Raw genomic sequence first — 12848 nt, 5'->3', positions numbered from 1 at the left:
CATGCAAGTGCTAACCCCACATCACGATTTCAATTACCTAAAAGTGTATGGATATGAATGCAGGTGCTAACAGTGAAATGACTTCTCATGGCCATGCTTATCCCTATGGCATTCTCACCCAGTCCCTGTCCTCCCCACCCAAAACAACTCCTCACTGGAACTCTTTGGGCTAGCTTTAAACATGGCTAGCCATCAAACTTTGCCCTCAATGTGCCTGCAAGTGTTTCCTCAAAGGAGTCTTCTAAGAGTTCATGACTTCATTGGAGTTGTAAACACGTAACTGGTGTAATAAAAATGTCTTAATCAGGTCTGCCTTTGGCCACTCAATTTAAAAACACCCTGCATGTCTTTCGCTGAAATTCTTTTAAAAATAAGCATTGGCAAAGCCAACAGTTTTGGCTTATGTATAAGTATTAGGCATTTACGAGGCACTGCTATTAGCTGCTCAGGTACTCAAACCATTTTGCACTGGCACTATCAATGGCCAGCTAATACCAATACAGAAGTGCCTTTGCCATGCCTACACAAATGCCCAAACTGTTAGCATTGCCAGTGCTCTTTTTGCTTTACCCTTGATGCATAGGACTATGCATCAAGGTTAAAGCAAACATACTACTTGGCTAAATTGGCCCACTTTGAATGTAGGCCAATCTAGCCAGTAATAACACTTATGGTACACAGTCAGCCTGGATATACTTTCTGTGGCATGGCATTTTTACTGGTTGGGAATCCGTACATGGTAATAATGGCAAATATTGATGCAGCCTGCTTCAACATAATTAGAACAACCAGCATGAATATATGTTTATACTAGCATATCCCTTGTGGAAAGGCGGCATGAAATGTATTGGAAAATGTTCCTATGCACAATTTGTGATTTGCAACTATTGGGAATTTCCATGTGCTTCCATACAAAACCAATTGCAAACTGTGTGGATTTCTACCCAATTTTGCAAAGAAAGTGCTATAAAATGCATACTTTTAACCCAATGTTTCAAACATTTTCTTGGGAGTGAGAACCCCCCCCAAGCCACCCTTTGGTTTGGGCTCCCTCACTGTGCTCTGTTGATCCTGACTAATTGGAACAAACATTTAAGCCTCTTAAGTTCAGAAATGTACCAGCCTCCACTGTACATCATTTGTCACTGTGTATGATGTGTGTTTTAATGCGCAAACAGGGGCAGGGTGCTCCTTAATTATATGATATGGCATTTATAACGTGCCTGTACGCAAGTGTTTCTAGGCGCGACAAGGCAAGGAGGGAGAAACAAAAGAATAGGACAAAACACAGATCTTACTAGGCCTTGTGTCATTCAGATCGTACAAGAGCAGGGAATGGGGAGGGGAGAAGTGCCGAGGGTGGGGTAGGATGCAGAAATGCAGGAACAAAGTAGAAACAAGAGTGCAGCCAACTGGTGGCAAGTGTGAGTACTCATAAGTGTAGCCAACGGGTGGACAATACGAGCAAGAGCGGGGACTGTAGGGTTACAGATACAACAGATACAGACCACAAGTGCAGGGGAGCCAAGAGGCAGTGCGGGATTGCAATAGGACGTACAGGCAGGTACCTGGGCCCGAATTCAGAGCTTGACCAGGTGACCAGTGCATGGATCAGGCAGGTGATCAGCAAGGGAGAGGAAGAAAGAAGGCAGAAGCAAATAAACAGGTCTTGGGGTGCTTCCGGAACCGGAGATGGTGCTCCTCGTTTTTAGCGAGGCAGGGAGGCTGTTTCCAGAGGGAGGCCCCAGCCGAAGAAAGAGATCTGCCCTCAACTCTTTGCTTGGAAAAGTGATTGACCCTCAGAGAATTGGAGGTGGCGCAGTGGAGAGCTCATGCCATCTTATATATATTTATTCATATGATAAAAAAGTTAGTCTGGCATGAACCTTTCTTCAGTAGAGAAAGTAGTAATAAACCATATTTGGGATCCTGCACACAAACTCAAGGGTAGATTTCTCAAGTCTCCTGTGTGCGGATATGCCGCCGCTGGCCGAGTGCAAAAAACTGTAAGGGGGCCTCACCAAATGTTTTGCCCCGGGCCTCACCACATCTTCTGACAGCCCTGAGGTTATGAATTGTCGCAGCAAAAAGTGTACAGCATTTGGTAATTAGATTCTGTCATTTAGTTTGATCGAAACAACTGGTGTATTCACGCTATCGTACTGTCTGGTTAGATGCATAACCACACTGGGTAAAGTTGTTTGGGGAATTACAATAAAACACACTTGTTAAAATGATACACTCTCTACAAAACGGAAGCTCTCTGGAGTTGAGCTATGATGGCAGAGTTGTGCAAAACACACATAAAATCTACTTGCATAACTGCATATCAAAATGCAACTCAAATTTCCTAAGAAACCTTTCCCAGATGTGTCATTAAACGCTTTTTGAGGCCACTTTTATTAAAGATAATAAAAGTGTACTAAGTGAATGAACTCATTACTACATACTTTTATAAACCCTATTTCACGGTACAAGGTGATTTAGTAGAAAAAAAGTTGATAGTGGTAATTCATTTAGACCTATTTCTGGTAGTTCGACCCAAAATAAAAGGACATCCATTTTAGAAGAAAAAAAGGAACAAAGTTCAACCCAAATGAATAGGACCTCCCGTTTAGAAGAAAAAAGGAACAACGTTGAACTATCAAAAACAGGTGGCACTGAATTATCAATTTGATACATATAATCCATTGCAATTCATTTTTAAATGATATGTACTGTCCACGAACTACTCGTAATATAGGAAATGTTTCAGCTCATAAAGAAATATGTATTTTTGGACTTTACCTTGTGTAAGAAGCGTAGGGAGTATAGAGCGGGGTCAGATCGCGCAGACCTGAAGTCTGAAAGCTGAATTGCTGGTATCTGTCCTGGGGGGTGGTGGAAGTACTGGACAGGCTTCCACCAGGGTGCACAATGCTGGGATGCTGAAGGGAAGAGGAGGGCCTCCCACCTGAGGCGTCATAGGAGCCCAGTCTGAAAGGCATCTCATTCTTGAACAGTGACACTGGTGGCTTCTGCTTCTGGGGTCCCAGCTCATGCCCTGACCCGGAAGGGTTGGTGTAAGGGGTCCCATCTTCTTCCTTGATCATGGAAGAAGGCTGCAAGGCATGGTCCATATCTTCGTTCATACCCAGCGGGGGTTGAACAAATCCGACATAATCCTCAGAGGACTGTGGAGAGGGGTGTGGGGAGAATGCGTTCATATCATATCCGTCCACTTGAAGGAGCTGCCTTGCTTTGGTTGCGAGATAGGGTAGATTTAAAGGAAACCCGGGCATGCGAATGAAATCAAAAGGCAGCAGGTGGGAAGTGAGTGCTGGGGATGGGGACTCCTTTTGGTTGCTGGTCACTATTTTACCTGTATCTTGGTTGAGTGTGAGCTTGGTTTTCTCTGTTGTGGGGTCTGATAAAGCCTCGGCATCTTCTGTGACTTTTTCGGGCAAGAAAGTGCTAGACATCTCGACCCCTTGGCTGCCCTCTGGCCTCGTGTCAGAGGTCACATTGGAACCACTGTGCACTTCTGCAATATCAAACGGCAACCACGAATCAAAGCATCGAGCTTGGCCAGGTTCAGAACTCATAAACGACTCCACCAACGCCTTCTCCAAGTCACTGTCCATGGACGCATCATCGCTCTTGGGGTAACTCTGACCCTGTAGTTGGGCGCCCTGGTAGAGCAGCCCATCCAACGAGTCCGCCTGGGTTTGCAAGAGCTGGTCCTGGGGCACGAAGGGTGTGTCCTCTGCACTCGGTGGGGCTGAAGGGGGGGAGAGGGACTGGTCTATCTTCTGATTGTCCATACCTCGGGCGGTGAGAGCTGCTGGCTAGCGTCCAACCAAGGGTATCTCGAAAGCAGATGTGAGCAAGGGACGAGCCGTCCTCTGCGTGGTTTGTAGCGCGTTGCTTGCACCCTCCTCTCTGCTAGTAGTCAGACCCCCCTACGCCTGCTGTATCTGGGTGACTGCGCATCTTTCTGAACTCTCTCGACAGTTCACACAAGACGTTCATTAACCCCTGTCCACCTCCAGCAACCAAAAGAAGAAACTGCTTGGGATTTCCCCAACTCTAAAGCGCACTGACAGTGAGAATAATCCTGACGGCGGGGTGTGCCAGTGCCAGATGATGGTGTGGTGTCCTTCATGGGCGCTCCGCTGCACGCGCCGGTGAGGGGGGCGCCAGGTACCCACCGAACTCGAGAGTCTGCCAGCTACCGCTCCTGAACTGAAAAGTAGATCCGTGCCGAGATCCGCGGACGAGGCAAAGAGAGGGGGCGGGGAGGGCAGGGTGCGCGGGGGGAAGAGGCTCCGGCTGACACGCTGCGCGCCCCATGCAGCGGGATCCCTGCTGCTCAGGCTGAGGAGAAAGTGACTCCACAGCCGCCCGCACTCCACACGGAGTGATTTACCTCGGCCCCACCTCCCAAGCGCATGCATCTTTCTGCCGAGGCGTCTCTCTAGCAATGTTTATCACCCGCCGCCGCCTCAACCATTTACCACAAGTTCATTCGTACTTTACTTCTCCGCTTCGTACCCTCCCCGTCTTCTACTTCATTTTTCCCACACCCAACACTTCCCGTGTGGCCAGTTTAACATAGAGCACGCACATGTGATCCCTCCTGGTGGCTAGGGCAGAGCATCGCACCCAGCTCGGCACAGTGCAGGTGCCCCCCTGACGTCACAAACGGAGGGCGGTCTGCGTACTGGGCTAAAGAAGAAGACAATGGGGTGGCTAGGCCTCTCTACTCATGTGCACCACCCGCTCTAATCAGTTTATACTCAAGACAAGCCATGCACTCCACACGGAGTGATTTACCTCGGCCCCACCTCCCAAGCGCATGCATCTTTCTGCCGAGGCGTCTCTCTAGCAATGTCTATCACCATAGACTTAAACGTGATGCCACACCATTAGAAGAAAACTGGTTCCGACCCCGCCTCTACCACCGCCCATGGCTGATGAGAAGTTACCCGCGGGGACGTGAACTCTTTAAGCACACCCCTGCCTTTTAAAATCCCAAATCTCTTATTATCACACCCAATGAAGACCCGGGCTCTATTGTGTGATAATTGACTGCTGCCTTAGTTAATTGGTAGCACGTTTACAAAGTTATTGGTGGGACAAAGGCATTCATAATTATTGAGGAGGCCAATATCAAATTACCAATTTTGAAAATACTTCTATAGAAGTTATTGTGGCTGCACGTGCGGAGCCCTTCCTGTAGGCACCTTATTGTTATAATGAAATAATTCACACCATTGCCTGATTTATTGCTCATTCTTTGAACTTCAGAGGGCTGCAATCCTTACTGAGTGGTTCAGCTGGCATGGTATGTGATTATCTTCACCAGTATCTTGTGCCCCAGCATATAAATATTACAATTTTTTTTACTTTCTCCCTCCTAAAATAATTCTACCCCAATGCAATCCGATGGGAAAATTCAGTCCCCCTGAATGTCTGGACGAGACTTCCCTCCCAGGTACTCCAGAATGTTGGTTTGTATGGGCTTGGGCCTCACAGGTCCATATAACCTGGCACCTGTGCACAAGTTAGTGGTCCCAAGTTAAAGGCAAGGGCCTCTAACATGGCCAAAGGTCACCTAACACGCAAGAGAGCACAATGACATGACAGGTGTATTTGTAAAGCACACGTTCACCCCCAAAGCGGCATCTTGGAGCTAGTAACAAATGTTTACTGTTACCCAACTTAATAGTACTCATTTATTCGAGCTCGGAAGGATCAATGGCTGAATGGGACCGCTGGATTCGAATCTGTGAACATGAGGTCAAACACAGGCCCCTGTAGTGGATGCATTAGTCCACTGAGCCACATACTGTGCTTGATAAGGGCTCTAATGCAAGGGGGAAGGGCAGTCTCACCTGGAGCTTCCTGTGACAGAGCTTGTCCATGTCTGCTTGACTAGAGCTAAGACTGTACACATCACAAAGGTAAGCATGGGATGCAGGCTTTGCAGGACGTTAGACCCTCCATTCCAAGCTTGCTGATTGGCCAGAGAGCTGGGAGACGAACATAGAAGCAAAGAATGAAGGCATCTACTGTGGTCGGATCCCCGATTCCACAGTTTCAGATTATCTAAGGAGGTGAAAACATGCTCTAAGGAATAATATGGATGTCTAACCAAACATATTTACTCATAATGCCTTTATTAGGCTTTGAGGCTACAATGCCATTCCAAAATATTCACCATCTGAAAATGATATTATAATAAACCTGCAAGCACTGGCCAGATTTCCCACATCTGACCGTCTTCATCCATACCCAATAATAGCTTGTGCTACCCAGACATGTTTTGCTAATAGTCCTTTTCTGTTAATCTCCTTTATATCCCAGTACCTGTAATGTTTTACAGTACATGGACAGTGCATGTATAAATGGGACCACAAATTCTGACGCAATCAGATATAATGTGGGAATGGTTAGCAATATTGTGCTTCATAACATTTGCATGATTGTATAAGGATTATTACGTGAATCAAATGTAATAATTAGCACTAATGTCTAAACAGGCTGACATCCGACCTGTTATGGTTGTCTAGCAACACATGCCTACATCTGTAACGGTTTATTGAGAGGCCACCCTCAACACAGGGAGTTCCTTCCCGCCCCACTCATGGTGTCACACAACAAACTGTTTAATGGATTCTTTTATTGAGTTCTAGCTCCAATTCATCTAATACCCTTGGATCTCTTCCCCTGAGCTACCAATGAGCCAAGAACCAGACGTGTGTACAGGAAATATGTTTAGGTTTATTTAAATGTTACTAAACTTGCACTGAAATGTCAAACACTATGTTGCCCATGTCACAACACGATACACTCTTCTCAACATCAATAAATCACACATCTGAGTTGAAAATAACACAAAATCGCAATTCTTTACTTTCTACAAAATTACACTTCAAGATATATTTAGCGCTGGTCAGTGAACACTTTGATAGATGTAATGCTGTGCAATTTCTATTTTCCTGCGTGCTTAAAAGACTAGTAGATTATTTTTACAAATTTGTGCACATGCATATGGCAATTATTTCACCCCCACTTTTGCTTTAAAATAAACACAGGGTTATTTAGCGGTTTGTTTTTCAGACCCCCCTGTTATGACCTGTGTTGGGGCAGTCTGGATTTAAAAAAAAAATATTTGGGAATTTTGGCTTTTCTGCCATCCTCCACTGAAAGGCCTGTGTTGTGGAAGCTGGATGGTAAAATTGGGATGATTTGAGAATTTAGGATTTTCAGCCCCTCCCACTTGAATGCCTGTGTTAGGGGAAAGTTGTACACACAGATTAGACTGATTTAAGAACAAGGACACCCCTCTTCCTCAAATAAATCGGGGTAAACAGGACGTAAAGGATTACCCAATTTACATTATAGGTTATAGTTTTTCAGCGCACACTGGGAAGTGAGCTTTGTTAATTTCGAATTTTAACAAAAATCATCCTGTAGTGTTCCACCAAATGTTGAGTTAATTAAATTGAACATTTTAGTTAAATAGGCTAAGGATCTACACAGTTCTACCCCCCACCCACTATAAAGGGAAAGGATTTAAGGCAAGCAGACTCCCCGTGTTTTGGTTTCCCAGGAATCAGTTCTACTTACATATGATATGGTATGATATATGATATGATATGGCATTTATAACGCGCCTATACACAAGTGTTTCAAGGAGCGACAAGGCGGGGGGGGACAAGGGGAGACAGACAAACGATCCTACTAGGCCAGGTGTCATTCAGATCGCGCAAGTGCGGGGTGGGGGGGAAGGGAAAAGTGCAAGGGGGAAAGGGAGAGGAGAAGTGCAGTATAGTTTTAGTAGAACAAGATAAATAATAAGGGCCAGCTGGTGGCAAGTGCAAGATAAGTGCAGACAAGTGCTGGGAGGAGGGGCTGTAGGGATACAGAGACAGTCCCACAGTGCAGGGGTTGGCAGGTAGGCAGTGCAGGGGAGAGTGGCAGGGCCATGGACCGGGGTAGGTGAGTGGCCCCGCTGCAGTTTCAGTGCAGTTTCAGTAATATTAACAGGGGAGAGGGGGAGAGAAAGCAGAGGCAAAGAGGAAGGTTTTGAGGTGCTTCCGGAACAAGTGCTAGTTCTCTTCAAGTTTCAGGGAGGCAGGAAGGCTGTTCCAGAGGGAGGCCCCTGCAGCGGAGAGAGATCTACCCCCAACTCATTGCTTGGAGAAGCTGCTGACCCTGAGGGAGTTGGAGGTGGATGAGCGAAGAGCTTGAGAAGGAAGATATTTAGGAAGAGAGAGTTGAAGGTATTTTGGTCCGAGGCCCCAGAAGGCCTTGTGGACAATGCAGAGGGCTCTGAACTTAATCCTCACAGCCACTGGGAGCCAGTGTAGCGATTTCAGTCCTGGAGAGATACGGTCCCTGGGCTTGAGGCCAAGGACAAGTCTCGCAGTCCTGTTCTGGATGAGTTGCAAAGGGCGGAGAATTGAGGCAGGCCAATTCAGATAGAGGCTATTACAGTAGTCCAGCTTTGAGAGAACCGGGACTCTAGAGACAGTGAGCTTCTGGGGGAAGGAGAGGAAAGAAAGGATACCTTTGAGGAGGTGAAGCTGGTAGTGTGACTTCTTAGAGACGTCAGATATGTGATGAGAGAAAGAGAGTGTGAAGTCAAAGATGACCTCAAGGTTTTTAGCCTTGCAGGTAGGAGCAGGAAGAGGGCCAAGAGAGGCCGGCCAGAGAGCTGCAGAGAAGGAGGGAGTGGGTGTGCAGATAAGTAGAATCTCAGTCTTACTGGCATTAAGGCAGAGGTCATTGGCAGCACACCATTCCTGGATAGCAGAAAGACAGTCAGAGATGAGGGAAGGAGAATAGGAGGCCGAGGGTAGCCTGAAAATGAGCTGGGTATCATCCGCACAGCACTGAAAATTGGGGCAGAGAGCGGCGATGCGGTGGGCAAGAAGTGCCAGGTACTGGTTGAACAGCTAGGGAGAGAGGTTCGATCCCTGGGGGACACAACAGGTAGAGAAAAAGATGTCAGAGAGGAAGGACCCCAGTTGGACCTGGGAGGGTTGATTGGAGAGGAAAGAGGACAGCCACGCCAGAGCCTGACCAGTGATACCCAGGTTATCATGGAGACGGTTGAGCAGGATGGTATGGTTGACAGTATCAAAGGCAGAGGAGAGATCAAGCAAAAAGAGAACACAAGGAGTGTTTGAGTCAAGGTTCGAGAGCAGGTCCTCACGGATGTTCAGGAGAGCAGTTTCTGTGCTTCTGGCAGCTATGAAGCCAGACTAATGGTCGTGAAGACTACCAACAGATTCAGCATGGAGATTAAGCTGGGAGATGGCCAGTTTCTCCAGGAGCTTGCCCAGGAAGGGAGTGATCGAGATTGGGCGACAGTTAGCCGGGCAGGAGGGGTCAGAGGAGGGTTTCTTAAGAAGGGGGTGCACAGAGGAGTGCTTGAGGGGGGATGGGAAGACTCCAGAGGCGAAGGAGTGATTGCAGAATTCAGCCAGGGCAGGAGCCAAGGAGTCAATGCGGTCCTTGATGGTTTTGGAGGAGCATGGGTGGACCTGATCGGACAAGACTTTCATAGATCGGACTTGTCTCGAAACCTCATCAGCAGAAAAAAGGGGAAAGGCAGAGAAGGAGGGAGGAGGGGTGGCTGCAAAAGGGCCAAAGGAAGAGCAGGGAATATAGGGGGGCAGGTGATTTGAGGAGAGTGAGGACAGGATGTCCTGAGTTTTTGAAATGAAGTGAGAGGCCAGTGCCGTGCAGAGGGCTTGGGAGGGGACAGGAGCGGTAGAGACTGCAGCAGGGTTGGCCAGATCCTTGCAGATTTTAAAGAGTTCGGCCGAATTATTAGATGCCGCAGAGATGCGGGCTTGGATAAGGCTCTCTTCTTGGTAAGAACAGAGAGCCGGTATTGCCTTTGGAGTAGGCGGCAGGCCAGTTTGTCAGAGGATGCACATGAAGCACGCCATTTCCTCTCTGCCACCCTGCACTTGCGTTTAAGGGTGACGATATCCGAGTCATACCAGGAGTTACATTTGGCTTTGGGCTTCAGGTGGATTTTCATGACAGGGGCAAGGATATCAGGAGTATCAGATATAGCAGAGTGAAGCGTGGAGAGGGCTGTGTCAGGGTGGGAGTCAGCCGAAGGGGCTGTGGGGGGTGAGAAGGTGGCAGCGAAAGCCTCAACTGACACGCGCTTCATTGGTCGGATGACCGAGAAGGAGGGTGGCAGTGATGAGGGTGGCATTGCCTGTGGGGTAGGGAAGGTGAGGTGGGAGGATATTAAAAAGTGATCACTCCAGGAGAGAGGAGTGGAGAGAGGGACAGAGAGAGGAAGGTCAGAAGAGCTCAGAGCATCAAAAGTGTGCCCTGCAGAATGAGTCAGCCCAGACGGGAGAATAGAGAGTGAGAGAGCGTCGCAGAGGTCACGAAAGAGTACAGAGGGGGGACCGGAGGCATCCAGGTGGGTGTTGAAGTCTCCAAGAAAGAGGAGTTGAGTGGTTGAGGACAGGAGTGAGGAGGAGAGGTCCACCCACTCAGAGAGGAAGGAGATAATTTGACCAGTTGGTCGATAGATAGTAGCCACGGTAAGGGACTGGCTAGGAGAGAGAGAGTCAGCAGACAAGGCATTCAAAGGAGGAGTAGGTCTGCGTAGGAGTGACAGTGGCAGGAATCCACTCAGGGAAGAAAAGGGCCACACCCCCCCCAGCACGGTTGGGCTTTGGCACGGAGAGTATCTTGTAGCCGTCAGGTAGGAGTGTGTCAAATCTGGTGACAGATCTGGCTGTGAACCATATCTCGGTGAGACCGAGGACGTCAAGATCCAGTTCCTCAAGAAGGCGACAGATGTCACAGGAATGTTTGATGGCAGAGCGAGAGTTAAGAGTGGCAATGTGGAGAAGCTTGCCAGTCTTGAAGGATTTCCGGGGAGGGGTACAGATCAGAGGTACGCCCTGTGGAGGTGAAGAAGGAGCACAAGAGGGGGCAGGGAGGGAGGGTGGAGGCAAGGTAGCCGATGACAGAGGAGGGGGGACAGCAGGAGAGGAAAGGAAGTTGATGAGGCATGGGAAGTGTCTATCAAAGAGGTGAAGGTTGGCCTGAGGGCCTTGTACCAAGACGGTCCCATTAGCGTAGACATTAATAATGGCCTTAGAAGAGTGGAAGGAGGCCAAGAGGGCATCCCAGCGGGTGCCACCATTAATGGGAGAAGAAGAGAAAGGAGAGAGCACAGAGACCATATGAAGGGTCCATAGGTCAGGTGAAGGCACGAAAAAGAGGATGTCAGTGAGAGTTTCCTTGGAGGAGGCACTGGTGTAGGTGTCAGCAATAGGGAGGCCTGGGTTGGAGACCAGGATGACCTTTTTAAACTTTTTCCTGCCAGATTTAGTGAGGAGAGCAGGATAGTCAATGGAGAAGCAGTTAGAGAAGATAGGCGAGATAGAGAGCACCATGGAATAGGAGGGAGGGGGGATAGACGAGAGCAAGCGGAAAGGAAGTGAGTGGCAATCCCCAGTTTACCACATATCAGAACACAGTAACACAGTAATGCATATTTCGTTCCCAGTGGAGAGGCCACCTAAGTTTGAGAATCCTGCGAGGGGGGAAAAAAGCCCTAGTTTACAACAAGTTTCAGAACACAGTGGATTGTGGACACCAACCAAAAAAGAAACTGAACATGTGTGGGTGGGGTGGGCCGGGGAGCAGGTGGAGCTGACAAGAAGGAGCGTCGGAACGTTACCCTAAACATATGAAGTCTCTGTTTAAAGTCCAAGAAAGCCAGCTGCATTTCAGGGCACTCTGGAAAGTTAGAGCAATGGTCTGGTCACTCCACTCTCAAGAATAGCCTCCCGCTTTCCACCATAGGACCCAGACAGCTTCTAAGTCTTCTTAAAAATAGACAGCTCCACCCAGTTGTGATCTCAGCAATCTCCTCCGGTGTTTCTTTACAGCTGTAAAATGGTAATTTTCATCAGTGCTCTTCGAGGGTAAATTTCAACAGCTCTGCATCTTCCTCTTAATGCAGTTCCCCTTATATAATAGCGATGACACCATCAATTCCACAATCTTGGGGAATTACCCTGTAAGAGTACTCCCAACTATGATTGGACAGTTACCCTTCTCTCTACTCCCAAATCCAGTCTCCCTCTCAAGATTTAGGGGGTTTCAAGTTCTCAAGGTTTAGGAGTATGGCGAAACATATGGCAATTCCCATTTGCAATCCACATTTGTTCTTATGCCAAATTTTGGCAAACATCTAGTTATATGGCAAAACTTCATAATTTTACTTGCAACTGCCATAATATATATATATTTTCTGATTCAGCTAATAATGGGGAATTAAATAAGCCGACAGCCAGCTCCGCACCACTTTGCACGACAGTGTGGCAATTTTCTGCTGTTTTCACCAAACGTATAATTGTTAGGAAAATGCAATGTATTCCCCATATTCCTAATTCTTCCCTCCACCCGTTCACCAACTCCAAAATTTGGAATATTTTCAGATCAGCCAGGAACCCATTTTAGATGACCATTAAAGTTCCCTGAGTCGCAGGTGGAGGAATTTTTTATCTCCCAAATTGCCTGGAAATTACCTAACAAATGCCACATAAATAAAGAAAATCCAACTTATGGTTGCTGGGAAAAAGGCCTAAATGATAATAGTCCTTTTAAATTAATAGTAAATCTTCATGAGGGACAAATAGCTATTCTCATGGCTTCAGGCAATTTGTTCTCACTGGGCCAACCTGTAACCAGAGGTTTTTTTTTATCAGTCTCTGTGTTGGAAGCTTGCTCTTTGAAGCTGGAGATTCAGCAACTCTCAATTGTAGCCCGTGTCTTCGCACTTTCTATCTATGTTCTGTTCAAGCTTC

At 47.5% G+C, this 12848-nt stretch overlaps 1 protein-coding gene across 3 annotated transcripts in view; it reads right to left on the bottom strand.

The window, feature by feature from the left end:
- PGR (progesterone receptor) overlaps positions 1-3927 on the bottom strand; it is an 877082-nt gene extending 873155 nt beyond the window's left edge. For all 3 annotated transcript variants that reach the window (XM_069639098.1, XM_069639100.1, XM_069639101.1), the window contains exon 1: positions 2788-3927. In XM_069639098.1, coding sequence (XP_069495199.1) covers positions 2788-3803 — 1016 coding nt within the window. In that variant the 5' untranslated portion in view covers positions 3804-3927. The remainder of the gene's footprint in view (positions 1-2787) is intronic.
- Positions 3928-12848: the final 8921 nt, after the last annotated feature.

Source organism: Ambystoma mexicanum, chromosome 7q, assembly GCF_040938575.1.
Source record: "Ambystoma mexicanum isolate Mex_15411 chromosome 7q, UKY_AmexF1_1, whole genome shotgun sequence".
NCBI classification, from domain to species: Eukaryota; Metazoa; Chordata; class Amphibia; order Caudata; family Ambystomatidae; genus Ambystoma; species Ambystoma mexicanum.
The sequence above is the reverse complement of the archived record's forward strand: the minus strand, read 5'-3'. Positions and strand labels throughout refer to the sequence as shown.